The following is a 14820-nucleotide window of genomic DNA, read 5'->3' as shown; positions in this document are numbered from 1 at the left end:
GGGCAGGGAGCAATCTCCCGTGCCTTGCTGCCTGGCTGACTGGGAGCACATTTGTCAGTTCCAACTGGCCAGTCCCAACCCAGTGCCCCTCACTCCAGACCCATTGCCCCCACCCCCCAGACCCCCAGTGTGTGGAGTAGGGGGTCCCCAAGCAGACCCTTGTAGGCTGGAGCTCTGCCAGCCTGCAAGGGAAAAGCCACGGTTTCCCACATTTTTCTCCTTTAAGGGAGAATCCATTTTTAAAGTTTGATCCATTTTAAAAGTTTGCTTGAGACCTTTTCATAGATTCTTGCGACCCACTTTTATGTCACAACCCATAGGTTGAGAAACACTGCTGTAGACTAAAGGCCCTTAGTGTCAGATCTCTCTTCAAAGGTAATGCAAGCCTTTAAAAAATCATGTTACTTGTTACTGTACTAACTTAACTTCAGTAGAATGTCTTAGTGATGTCCACTTAAACTTTCTTTTTGTGCAGCTATAACTCTCTGAAAAGCTATAAAGAAAATTATAATGATAACTGAACTTGACACTGTTTCCTTAATTTCCTAGGCCATGGGAAGTGTGACTGTGGGAAGTGCAAATGTGATGAAGGCTGGTATGGTGAAGCTTGTCAGTACCCAACTACATGCAATATTACAAGGAAGAAAAGCAATGAAATGTGCAAGAATTCTCAAGATATCATCTGCTCTAATGCAGGTAAATGATTTGTTTTTGGTTGGATTAAGAAGTTCTCCCTGTATTAACTTGTAGATCACCATGATATTTCACATGTTTTAATTAAAACTCTGCAGAATACAGTTTATGGGATTGCAAAGAAAATGTATTACTTAAAGAAATACTAAAATTTTTCTGAAAGTCTATTCCTGAGCATATTGTGTGTGTAATGAAATTCAGACAATGCAGTGAAAAATAAGTCAGCAGGCTGAATCTTTCTTTTGAAATTGACATGGATTCCAGCTGTTCTGAATGCTTTCTTCCTCCAGAAAATTCAGTGAAAAGAATGTAACGATATGCACATGATATGCAGTGCTGGATTAAACTTTTTAAAAAGGATTTATATGAAAAGATTTTATGAATTTTAAATTACCTCTAGAGAGTACTCAAAATGCTTGCTTTAGTGCTCTGGCTTATCTATAGCTATTTGAGACTGATGAAGACTCCAGCTGTGCCAGATGTTTTACTCTTCAAAAGGATATGGTAGCAATATTAACATTGAGAGGGGCTTGGATTTTTGTTGTTATTGTTTTGATAAGATGCAGAGGAGTCATTTGCAAATGTTCCTTTAGGAAATGTATACAGAAGCTTTTACAATCATGATTCAAATTTGCTATCACAAAATGTTTGCCTTATTTTAGTTGGGTACCTCTATCCCAGAACTTTGACATTCTGATTCCCTACAGCATAGTTCTCCCCCTTCATTCAGTTCTGCATTTTATGCTAACCTCAGTGGGAATTACCCAAGTGTAACAACAATGGAGGAAAGTGTATCTGTCTTTTTTTGAAGATCCATTGCATAACTTAGAAAAGTTATTAGACCCCTATACAACAAGGATCTAAGACCAAATTCTGTTACCTTTTCCAAAAAGTGGTAGTAATCTGGCAGTAGGAGGTGTTACTGAATCCACGTTTCTGGTAACACACTCACAGAAGTTTAGGGCTGGAAGGGACCTTGTGAGATCAGCAGGTCCAGCCCCCCTGCTCTGGGCAGGAAAGACAGCTGGGGTCAAATATGCCAGCAAGGTGTGTGTCCAGTCTCCTTTTGAATATCTCCAGGGTAGGTAACTGCACCACCCCCAATGGGAGTCTATTCCAGAGTCTGGTCACGTGGACCATGAAAAGTTATTCCTTCTATTCAGTCTGAAACCGTGTTCTAGGACTCTATAACCATTGCTATCAAATCCCCCCAAAGTCTTCTTTTCTAGGTTGACCAGTCCCATATCTGTCAGGCTTTCCTTGTATGGCTTGCTCTTCAGGGCAATGTACCAACATCGTTGGTACTTTAATTATACTTGGGCCCGTATATGTCCATAGTAGTATAGTTCTTATGGAATATTTGTGTTTCTTATTTTTGGCATCCTCACACACAAATAACAAATGTACAAATTTTAGGCAGGAACAGATCTTTCTGACATTATCTAGGATCTGCAGTGAATCTGTACTTCTTGTTAGCTGGAATTTAAGTCTTTATACATTGTTTTTAAAGTATAAAGATCTGGCTTTCAACTCAAATCACACTTGGTGTTGATCAGCAGAACTTGAATTTTTTAAAGGGCTCAAAGGGTCATCATTATGATCTCTTTCCTTCTGAATTTTCTGCTGTCATTTTTTGGCTGGAAATAACCTAGATCTGTTGATCACTAGGGATCAACTAGGGATAAGCCCAACTAGATGAACAAGCATTTGAAGTAGCTAGGAAAGTAGAAGAGTCTGGAGTATTTCTGAGCCTTGGGACAGGGATATTTTAGTTTTATAGTCTTATTTCAATGCCAAGCTATATTGTGTCAAGTGAAATTGGGTACTGGACTACAACCACTGTTTTGTTCATGGTGGGACAATATATTTGAATTAGTAATATAGGACTGGCAGGGATCTTGTAGATTATTAAGTCCATTCCCCCTGCTGTTGCAGGGAACCATGTTGCAAAATCTTTCTCATTAATTGATCAAGCTCTGTCTAAACATTAGCTATGCTTTTGTCCCACTACTGCTAATTATTTATTAGAATACCAGGTGACTGTAACTGAAGTACATGTACAAACATTCAATGATTTAAGTACTTTTATAGAGAGACATAACATCTTTCATTCAGAGAATTTACCTTTCCTGCTTCTCTCTCAGATGCTAGGGTTAATATCTGAAGTGGAAATACATGTTTCTTTTTTCATAAAGAGTCTTAGAATAATAAGACTCTAGCTGGCCATGTAGATACACCAGAGTTAGTTTGCACACGTGCGACTGTATATACCAGTGAGATTTAACCTCTTGGCTCAGTAGGCCAGGTGAGTGGCAAGGGCTGGTCTGTGGGGTGGATTGACCCTTGCATGCCAGAATCAGGCTCTGTGGTTCCCCGCCCCACACACTGGGATTGAGTCCTGCTGACCTGGTGCCTTCCTCTCCTGTCCCTCCCCCCAACAAGGATTGAGTACTAGGAGGCTGTTCCTGCCCCCTTCTGTCTCCACACTCTAAGATAGGGCCTTGGGGGGCCCAGCAATGACCTGTCCTATGCCTATGCACAGGGATTGGGCCCTGGGGGTGGAGTGGCATCAGCCCCCTGAGTTCCCCCACACTAAGATTGGGCTCTGGGATCTGGTGCTACCCCTGCCTGGCCCTGCACTCTGGGATTGGGTACCTGATCCAGATCCAGCACACAGATCCCAGGGCTCCCCATGAGTCCAGAGTTTTGGCAGTTGGGGAGCAGTGGCCCATGGGGTTGTGGGCCATATTTGGCTCACAGGCTGGGGGTTGATCAACCCTGGTATATAAGTTTCACTAAATACAATATCTCCTTTTCTACTTGTAAGTTGCTAATGGACAAATTGCAAGGCTTTTGAAACTGTTGTTATTCAATTTATTGAGCCAAGTAATTTCAGTAAATAATTCCAGGTCTATAACTTATTTGTAATTAAGTTCTTGTACAGGCTTTGAAATTCAAGGTGTTTAGATTGGAGATGTTTGTTGCATGTTGCATGTGTGTTTCCACTGTCTGTAAATAATTTCAAGTCTGATAGTAAAAAAAATTTCTGCAAGTATCATCTAATTAATATCCACTTAAATCTGCTGCGTTGGTTATTTTTTTCCCACTCTGAAAGTCATACTCTGAAATTTTATTGTAAAGTGAACACACAAGGGGAATGAACACAATTGAAGGAAATGCCTATATAACCTCTGAATGAATATATACATATGTTGTTAAACAAGCAATTACTCTAATTAGCACACAGTAACATTAAAAGGGAAGTGGGTGAGCTGCTCAACCTATGTCAACAGCCCAGCTTTACCCAGCGGTCAATAACAATTAATTAGTAATAAAACAAGTGACACAAAAAAAAGGGGTAGGCAACAACTCTATTGTACAGCAGCAAGAAAGACAATTAATTAACAAATCCGGTACAATAGACACAACAATAACCCAATATTACCCTGCTCCATGAACAACAAACCATGGAGCAGAAGGAACATGAGAACTCCCATCAATAGTGCTAGAGAGCAACTTTCTTTCTTTCATACACCACTGCTGACAGGCACGCAACTCTCTCTCAGCACACACTCAAGGGATATTGGCCTCCCAGACCCTCATCTGAGATACCACACACACAGAGGGGACTGACTGCCCCAGTCTGCACCCACTCTGACACACACAAGGTTCAGACTTACTCAGCCACTCAAGTCTCATTCAAATCCACCACTCAGAAGAGCTATTGACCACCCCTAGTCCTCACTCATCCTGTCCCATACACCTCTCCTCAAGTATGATCTCCTCTCATCTATTTTTCATTCAATATTCTTCACCAATCAGCACCTCACCTCACAAGGTGATTGCAACATTTCTCATGCCATCTCAGCTGTTGCTGGTCATATGCATCCCTATGTAGGTCATCTCTTAACATGAGGTGAAAGGTTCACCTCATAACTTTACTATGCCCAGGGGAAACTGTGGTTTCTAGCTCAACAATGTAATTACATTTATTGTGATAGAATGTGTAGGGACATACAATTTCCCATACTAAATTTAACAATTCCTGCCCAAGAGCTTACAATTTTAATAGAAGAGATAGGCTGACAGTATGGGAAAGGGCTAAAACAAAGGGCTTTAAAGAAACCTTACTGAGACTGCAGAAACAAACCATCCTGATGTGCAGAAAGATTAGCAAGTATGGCAGAAGACCAGCTTGGCTTAGCAGGGAATTCTTGCAGCAGTGTCAACGGCAGGGGGGTGGTGGTGAGCGGTGAACAGGGATCACCTGCAGACGCCAACATTGGTGTCAGTGGTGGGTGGGGGTGTGTGGCAAGCATGGCAACCACCCACAGAACCTGGCAATGGCCACCAATCTCAGGGGGTGCATGTGCCCCACCAAACCCCCTGTATGCATCACCTATGCTAGTGACAGAGGATGCAGAAAAGGCTGAAGTACTCAATGCCTTTTCTACCTCAGTCTTCACAGGCAAGCTTAGTTCCCAAGTTACTGCACCTGGCAGCAGAATTTGGGGGGGAGGTGAGCAGCCAATTGCGGCAAAAGAAAAGGTTAGGGACTATTTAGTAAAACTGGACATGTACAAGTCCATGAGGCTGCTTGGGATATACCTGAGGATGCTGAGGGAGTTGGCTGGTGCGGTTGCAGAGCCAGTGGTGATCATGTTTGAAAACTCATGGCAATTGGGAGATGTCCTGGATCATTGGAAAAGGGCAAATATAGTAGCCATATTTAAGAAAGGGAAAAAGGAGGATGCAGGCAACTACAGACCAATCAGCCTTACCTCAGTCGCTGGAAAAATCATGCAGCAAGTCCTCAAGGAATCCATTTCTAAGTACTTGGAGGAGATGCAGGTGATTAGGAACAGTCAGTATGGATTCACCAAAGGCAAGTCATGCTTCACCAGCCTGATTGCCTTCTGTGATGAGATGACTAGCTCTGCAGATGCAGGGAGACCAGTAGATGTGGTATATCTTGACTTTATCAAGGCTTTTGATACAGTTTCTCACAACATTCTCTCAGGCAAGGTAAAGAAGTATGGGTTAGATGAATGGACTGTAAATTGGATAGAAACTGGCTGGATCATTGGGCTCAGAAGGTAGTAGTCAATGGCTTGATGTCTAGGTGGCAGCCAGTATCAAGTGGAGGGACCCAGGGGCCAGTTCTGGGGCCAGTTTTGTTCAGTATCTTCATCAATGACCTGGAAGATGGCATAGAGCATAGTTTCTCAACCTGTGGTACGCATAGCCCTTGGGGTACGCAAGACACAGGCAGGGGGTATGCAGGTACCCCAACACTCTCTCTCTCCCTCACCCTCTTTTCCTCTCTCTCTCTCGCCCCTTCCTCCTCTCAAAACTATGGCAAAAAATTTGGTGTGCCACGCACTGTGTGGCACTTTAAATTCCCTAGTAATAATTTGGCGTGCCACGTTTTGTGCAGCACTGGGTTTAGCCCTCCTAGCTTTGGCCAACATCACCTCTAGCCCTGGTACATACTTGAGTTGTGCACCCCTGGTATAAAAGGTGGCAATCCTACCCACACCAGATCATATCACGGCCTTATACATACAGCCCTTCTTCCAATATATGGCACACATTAGTCCGTAAATGTAAAATCCCCTGGAAAATTGAGTGTTGGGATACTTATTAAAATTTTCAGAAGTTAGGAGTTACTTGCTACTTAAAAGGTTGAAAAACACTGGCATAGAGTGCACCCTCAGCAAGTCTGCAGATGACACCAAGCTGGTGGGGAGTAGCTGAAGGGTAACGTTAGTATTCAGAGAGACCTAGACAAAGTGGAATATTGGATCAAAAGAAATCTCATGAGGTTCAATAAGGACAAGTGCAAAGTCTTTCACTTAGCACAGAATAATCCCATGTACTGGTACAGCCTGGAACTGACTGGCTGGGAAGCAGATCTGCAGAAAAGGACCTGGGGGTTAAAGTGGACAGTAAGCTGAATATGAGCCAACAGTGTTCCCTTGTTGCCAAGAAGGCTAATGACATACTGGGTTGCACTGGCATGAGTGTTGCAAGCAGATCAAGGAAAGTGATTATTCCCCTCTATTCGGCACTGGTGAGGCCACATCTGGAGTACTGTGTCCAGTTTTGGGCCCTCCACTACAGAAAAGATGTGGACAAATTGGAAAGAGTCCAGTGGAGGGCAGGGAGTTGGGGCACATGACTTCCGAGGAGAGACTGAGGAAACCGGGTTTATTTAGTTTGGGGAAGACAAGACTGAGAGGGGATTTAATAGCAGCCCTCAGTTACCTGAAGGGTGATTCCAAAGAGGACGGAGCTAGACTGTTTTCAGTAGTGGCAGTTAACAGAACAAGGAGCAGTAGTCTCACATTGCAACAAGGGAACTTGAGGTTAGATATTTGGAAAAGCTTTCCACATGCGGGGGGCTGGACCCGATGATCTTGTAAGGTCCCTTCCAGCCCCCAACATTTATGAAACTAGAAGTGTAGTAAAACACGGGAAGAGGTTACCCAGAGAGGTTGTGGACTTTCCATCCTTGGAGGTTTTTAAGAGCCAGCTAGACAAAGCCTTGGCTGGAATGATCTGGTTGGGGATGGTCCTGCTTTGAGCAGGGGGTTGGACTAGATGACCTCCTGGGTTTCCTCCAAACCCTTATTTTCTATGATTCTATATGAATAGAATCATTAGTGTGATGACTGGGAAATGTGCTCATTCCATGCCATTCTTGGTTTTGTTGTTTAAACCCTTTCAGATAACGTTTTGTATTATTTGTCAAGCTATATTGATATATTATAGAAATAATATGCACTGAACTAAATTTCTCCACTTACAGTGGAACCATACCTCCTTCTGAGACAACTTCCACAAACAGGGAAAATATAAGGCTCTAGAAACCTACATGTTGAAGGGAGCAGAGTTCAGGTATATCAAGTTGTTAAATTGGATGTAGCTATCTGTTCTTCAAACATATTTGCTAATCCAGAGTTTGGAGATAGTATATATCTGAAGGGAAAAATAAGCCCTTATACAGGTGGCAAACAATTCCTGAAAGCTGTATTAAAACACAACTTCCCTCTTAGCCAAATAAATGTTGTAGAAAAGTAATTAGTCAAATTTAGCCTTTTCCTTTCACTAGGATTAAGAAATATCTCCCGGAGTTATATTTGTATTTGTGGATTCCATAATATCTCTGGAGCATCTGGGTGTAGACAGGGATATTGAATAGTCTATCATCTATAGAGGATGGAGATAGACCAAGGATATTGGTTTTGAATTTTACATGGATCTAGGGATTTATTTCTTTCTTTTCTTTTTTTTATTACTTTTTTATGGTTCTTCATTTGGTTTTTTGGATGAATCACTTAAATGCTATTATTAAAACTTTAGATGGACTGGCTTTTCTTTTCTGACTGAATTAGCTTGAGGTTTCAACTTATCAGAACAAAAGTGATGGAGCATTAAAAGGCAAAAAGAACACTATTTTGTTGGTTTGTTTTCTATAAGCCGTGATTATATATGATGTTGTTTTAAATATTTACAGGCACATGTCAGTGTGGCAGATGTAAGTGTGAAAACTCTGAAGGGAATGGTCTAATCTATGGTAAATTTTGTGAATGTGATGACAGAGAATGCATAGATGATGAGACCGAAGAGATCTGTACAGGTAAGTACACTAGTAAAGAAGTGTAGTATGTACACTTGTAAATTGTTCTGAAATATGTAGTACACCAGTACAATGGCTTTTGTATAAATTTTATTATTTGGAATTATAAAACTGACTTCTTTGTATTCATGCATTGGAAAACAAAGAGATAAACCAGCAAATAGCTGCTTGTGGTAAGTGGAAATGTCATATCAGCATAAAGGTTGAACATAAGCCTGGAGAAGAGCAGTCCTGAGGCATTTTCCTTTCCCAGAAGAGATGCAGTAACCAAGAAGCAGAGCACTCCAGGCAGTGAAGCATATCTAAATGTGCATATGTGTGCATACTGGGAGAAAGAGAAAGAGACCAAGGGCCTGGAGAGATGACATGTTCATACTGTAGTAATCAGCATTGTATAAAGGAGAAGATAGATGACAAACTCCTAAACAATGGTAATGTTTCCCCACTTTGTTGAAAAATTGCCACTGAAAGAATTAGAGCTAAAACACTACTAGTGCAAGTTACGCTGGTCTTGATTTAGTCTGTCTGGAGCAGCTATTTGGTACAAATTAAATGGCTATTATCTGCCACCCAACTCCTAAGATGTGCATTACCTGATGTAGCTATCTTGGGGTAACTCTATGGTGCAGTGTCCAGAAAGCCTGAGGCACAAGTGATCCAAGTTACTCAGTTTACTCAAATGCCCCAGGATAGATGGGTAGCTAACAGAAGCATGTTCGCCCTTTGGTGGTGAAGGGGGTGGGTGGGGTTCCTGAACAGCCACCCAGGGAGTCCCAGGCCTCCATGAGTGGGTGCAACCCCACAGAGCAGGACCTGGCTGCCAGGTACAGTCAAGCATCTCTTTCCTGTGTGGGCTGTGCCGTCTCAGCTCTGTGAGTGCCCAGAGGTGGGGCTGGCTGGGCAATTGGCTGGAGCAGCTGAGCGCAGGCTGGCTGCTAGTGCACTTCCCTGCCAGGGAGAAGTTAGCAGGGAACCACAAATGTGCCAGGATGCCAGAAGACAGTGATCTAACTTGAGTCAGTAGGGGATCTGGTATAGAAGTTTGATAGACCGGTCTAACCTAAATGTAAGCCTGATACTACACTGATCCAGGTCTATCTTAGATTAGGGCACACACTTTTTTAACCAGTTTGTGTGTGCTGAATTTATGTTTTGTTACTGGTATAGACCAGTTTCAGATCACCTATTCTGGTATAAGTGTAACGTCTGTACCTAATCTATATGTCCAGTCCTGATCCTAGTGTAATTTACATCACTACACAAAACTGCTGTTAATTACATGAAAGGTGATGATCTCTTTAGGGCTAGAGGGGGAAATTCAAAAAAGAAAAGTAGGGAACAAAAATCTTTGGGAGAAGTGAGATGGAAAGGAGTAACCAAAAATAGGTTTGGCAAGTCAGAATGCAATGCACAGAAAGAGGAAAGTGTGTTAGTTAATGGAGACATTGTACACTAATGCAAGAAAGACTTGGAGATCCTAGTACAATCAGGGAAGTAGGATGCAACTGGGATAAGTGAGAGTTGGTGGGACAGTTCACATGACTGGAGTACCATCATGGACAGTTATAAGTTGTTCAGGAAGAATAGGCAGGGGGAAAAAGTAGCTGGTGTTTCTGAGATGAAGTACAAAGCAGAAGGTAGGCATTTTGAAAGTCTCTGGGTCAAGGTCAGAGGCTTGCCATTCTCCCCTCCTTAAGGCTTCTTTTCAACTAACCAAAGTTTCCAGATTGCAGAATCTGGTCTTCATGGTGGTCTTCAATCATTGTGTCATATTTTTGCTTGTACAGCAACATGTGTTGGGAGGGTAACACAAAGTTTCTAGATTGTGTTGGGGATAACTTTTTGAATCAGGTGGTGGAGAGGCCAAATAGTATTGCTTTTCTTGATTTGCTGCTCTCAAACACGAAGGAATGTGAAGGTGGAAGGCAGTTTTGTGTGACAGGGACCATGACATGATAGAGTTCAGGATTCTAAAGGGAGGAAGGAAGAAGAGCAGCAGAATAAATACATTGGATTTCAGAAGAACAGACTTCAACAAACTCAAGGAAACATCCATGGGGATGCAAGACTGAGGGGAGGAGGAGTCCAGGGGAGCTGGCTGTACTTTCAGGAGGCCTTATTTATGGTGCAGGAGCAAGCTATCCTAATTTGAAGAAATAGGATGAGCAACAGGAGGTTGACCTAGCTAAACAGCAAATTCTTCAGTGAGCTGAAACTCAAAAAGGAATACTACAAATGAAAACCTGGCAATATTACTATGGAAGAGGACAAGAGTATCACATGGGCATGCAGGGAGAGAATCAGGAGGGCCAAGGCATGATTTGAGATGCGACAACCAGGAGTCAAAAAAGACAATAAAAAAGGGAATCTACAAGTATGTCAGAAGTAAGAGGAAGACTAAAGAATATGTAGGCCCTTTATTGAATACAGAGGGCTATCAAGTAAGTGATGATGGGCAGTAGTGGTGCACGGTACAGGAGCAGCAGGAAGAGGTTCACTGTTTTGAGAAGAGAAGGTGTCACCTTTTTTGCCACTGATCTGTGTATTGAATGACCATTTAAACACTGATTTCTGGCATTAGAAAAGGAGTTGACATCTTCCTCTGGCAGCAGTGAACCTCCAGCCACTGCTCCTGTACCATGCATCACTGCCTCTGCTCTTCCCTGCTGCCAGAGCTGGAGTAGAAGTGTAGTAGAAGTATTGCCATCAGAGGATGGATTTAGATTTTTTTCAGTGGTGACAGATTACAGAACAAGGAGCAATGGGCTCAAGTTGCAGCAAGGGAGATTTAGGTTGGATATTAGGAAAAAGTCTCTAATTAGGAGGGTGATAAATCCCTGGAACAGGTTACCTAGAGAGGTGGTAAAATCTTCAGCCTTGGAGATTTTTAAACGCTTGGCTTGACAAAGCCCTTGCTGGAATGATCTACTTGGACATGGTTCTGTTTTGAGCAGGGGGTTGGACTAGATGACCTCCTGAGGTCCCTTCCAACCCTAATTTTCTGTGATGTAGGGAACTGATTAGTCACCTCTATTCAACAGTAGTGGGACTACTGGCGAGTACTGTGTCCAGTTTTGGGCCCCCACACTGTAGAAAGGGTGTGGACAAATTGGAGAGTCTAGCGGAGGGTAACAAAAATGGTTAGGGGGCTGGGCAACATTGCTTCTGAGAAGAGTGTTTATTTAGTCTGGAGAAGAGTAGATGGGGAATGGGGCAGGGATTTAATACGTCTTCAACAACCTGAAGGGTGGTTCCAAAGAGGATGGATTTAGACTGTTCTCAGTGGTGTTAGATAACAGAAAAAAGGAGCAATTGTCTCAAGCTGCAGCAAGGGAAGATGAGGTTAGATACTAGGAAAACCTCTCTCATGAGGAGGGTAGTAAAGCACTAGAACAGGCTACCCAGAATGGTTGTGGAATCTCCATCCGTAGAGATTTTTAAGACCCAGGTAGACAAAGCCTTGGCTGGCGTGATCTAGTTGGGGATGGTCCTACTTTGAGGAGGGGATTGGATTAGGTGACCTCCCGAGGTCCCTTCCAAACCTAGTTTTCTTCAATGCTATGAAATTGGAAAGAGTCTATCAGAGAACAACAAAAATGATGAGGTGCCTGGAAAACATGACTTGAAGCTAGGGTGAGAGAGCTAGGGTTATTTATTCTAGGTAAGAGAAAACTAAAGGGGGATTTGACAATGCACTTCATATACCAGAAGGCCTATAATAAAGAGGATGGAGATAGACTATTCTCTGAAGCCATGGAGGACAGAAGGGGCAATGGTATTAAATTGCAACAAGGGAAATTTAGATTGGATAGTGGGAAAACTCTCTCATGATAAGGATGGTTAAGCATTGGAACAGGATATGCTGAGAGGTTATGGAATCTTCTTCCTTGGAGGTTTTTATTAATAGATTTTTAGATTGTTAGGGGCTGGAAGGGACGTTGCAGATCATCGGGCCCAACCCTCCCACTCTAGGCAGGAAGACAACTGGGGTTAGGTGACCCCAGCAAGGTGACTTTCAAGAGGAGACTGGACAGCCTCTAGGGTAGGTGACTGCACCACCTCTGGAGGGAATTTATTCCACAGTCTGGGCACTCTGACTGTGAAGGAGTTTTTCCTGGTATTAAGCCTGAAGCAGCCTTCCAGGAGTTTGTATCCATTGGTCCTGGTATTCCCCAGGGGTGCCCTAGTGAACAGTTGTTCACCAAGCTCCTGATGCACTCCTCTGATATAGCGGTAAGCTGCTATCAAGTCCTCTCTCAACTTCCTCTTCTTTAGGCTAAAGAGGCCCAAGTTCCTCAGCCTTTCCTCATATGGCTTGTCTTGCAAGTACCTGATCATATGGGTTGCTGTTTTCTGGACCCTTTCAAGTTTTTCCACGTCCTTATTGAAGTCTGGGTTAAGAACAGGTTAGACAGACACTCAGTTTGAATGGTTTAGTCAGGGGTGATCCTTGAGCATAGGACTTGGACTAAATGATATCCTGAGGTTCCTCCCACCCCTACTGTTCTATGGTGTAGTCAGAAGGAAAGAGGGAACAAAAATGCTTGGAAAGGACTCTTCCAAGGTATTCCCGAGACAGGAAAGAGAAGAGGAAATAAACAGAACAAACTACACAACAAAGAATATTGAGCAAAGCAAACTTAAATTATATTTTTATAAAATAGGAATCTGTATAGTCACTTAAAAATAATCAATTGACCCAGCAGCTATGTTCCTTTAAATAGTGATCAGTGTTTTTTTGACTGTTGACACATTTCCTTCATCTAAGAAGTGTTGCAAATGTTTTTCGAACTCTTGGGAGAGGAGGGGATAGTTGCATGTGTGTGTGCACCATAGAGAACCAAATTTACTCCTCCCCACTCCACTTAATACTTATATATCCTGTCAGTATGTTTGTGTGCATTACTGTATTGATATACTGAGGGAACAAAACAATTTCTGTTGGTTTAATTTCCCTCACGTGTCCACAGGCAAGAAAGGAACTTGTGGCCTCTATTAAATGATGATAGCAATAGCAAAAAGTTATAACCCAGGATTATATACTAATTTATCAAATGACTGAAATAATGATCTAGAAATACTTCAATCATATGTCAGTGATTTAATTTGGATTTTATTTTTTTACACGAAATGGCCCATACTATATCAAATTTGATAGGATTTAGTATTCTACTAACCTTCCGTAAACTCTCCTATGGTGATTTTTTCCATTTACCTTATCTTTGTTACTTCTGATGGTAAAGCTTTTTTCTAGCTTTCAATTCCTGCTTGTTTCATTTGTTGATGCCTTATTCCAGTAGGGGACCAAATTAACCCCTCTAGTAATCAAAGTTTATGATTCTGAAACAATTGATATCAAGATCTACTGGTGTAAAAGTGGATAAATATGCTATTGACCCATATCTCCAGTGTTTGCTTTTTCCTAATTCGTCACTTGTGGAAATTTTTTTATATAAATGCTTTCTAAACTGTGGTTCACTGATCATAGAAAATTAGGGTTGGAAAGGACCTCAGGAGGTCATGTAATTCAACCCCTTGCTCAAAGAAGGATCATCCCAGTCAAAGTTTTGTCTAGCCGAGTCTTGAAGACCTCCAAGAATGGAGATTTCACCACCTCTCTGGGTAACCTGTTTCAGTGTTTTACTACACTTCTAGTGAGAAAATTCTTCTTAGTATCTAACCTAAACTTCCGTTGCCACAGCTTGAGACCATTGCTCCTTGTTCTGTCATCTGCCACCACTAAGAACAGTCTAGCTCCATCCTCTTTTGAACCCCCCTTCAGGTAGTTGAAGGCTGCTATTAAGTCCCCTCTCAGTCTCCTCTTCTCTAGACTAAATAAGCCCAGTCCCCACAGTGATGACACTGTACACCCTCCTTCAAATAAAAGTTTGATGATAAGATGAAGATGACTTTCTAAAAACTTTGAAGGTCAATACTTCTCTGCTGGTCCAAAAAGTTTGGAAACTTCTACATTTTATTAGATGTCAGACACCTAAAACATATTAATTTTAGGTGGTTCCTGGAACTCTTAACCCCTGGATTGTCCATACATTAACCCCTGAAACTAGTTTTAAGCACACTTTAGGCAGCTTAAAGTTAAGCCACTCCAGGGCAGGTTTATCTCTGATCTGTGTTATCCAGCTTGTGTTCCATCAATGGGTGGCCACTCCTCACAGATGAGCAGCCCAAGCTGCAGTCTTCCAGCATCCCAAGAATGGCACCAACCCACCTTCCCTCCTACCCCCAGGGGTGACCTTCCCACTCCCAGGGGTGCAACCCCATGGAAGCAGCCTTCAGAGCACATGTTAGCCAGCCAGATAAAGAGGGCACCGATGAGTCCAGGACTGGGGTTTAGAGTGGGGTCATGGTGGGAAAACAAGGTAGGGGGCTGGATCAGATCTCCATGAACTGGGCTTCTTTCCTAGGGCAGGGGCAGTAACTTCCATAAAAGCACATTCCCTCCCAGCTGCAACTGGGAAGTACAA

General features: G+C 42.5%; 1 protein-coding gene across 1 annotated transcript in view; it reads left to right on the top strand.

Annotated features, from left to right (window-relative positions):
• Window positions 1-554: 554 nt before the first annotated feature.
• The window catches only part of LOC102380378 (integrin beta-like protein 1), a gene marked incomplete at its 3' end in the record, with an annotated part of 63473 nt that continues 49207 nt past the window's right edge, over window positions 555-14820 (top strand). Inside the window, exons 1-2 of the mRNA XM_014526741.2 lie at window positions 555-696; window positions 8213-8335. Of these exons, the coding sequence (XP_014382227.1) occupies window positions 657-696; window positions 8213-8335 (163 nt within the window). The remainder of the gene's footprint in view (window positions 697-8212; window positions 8336-14820) is intronic.

The sequence above is a fragment of the Alligator sinensis genome, unplaced genomic scaffold, assembly GCF_000455745.1.
Source record: "Alligator sinensis unplaced genomic scaffold, ASM45574v1 scaffold1095_1, whole genome shotgun sequence".
Taxonomy (NCBI): domain Eukaryota; kingdom Metazoa; phylum Chordata; order Crocodylia; family Alligatoridae; genus Alligator; species Alligator sinensis.
Note: the sequence above shows the minus strand (reverse complement) of the source record. Positions and strands in the feature narration are given on the sequence as shown.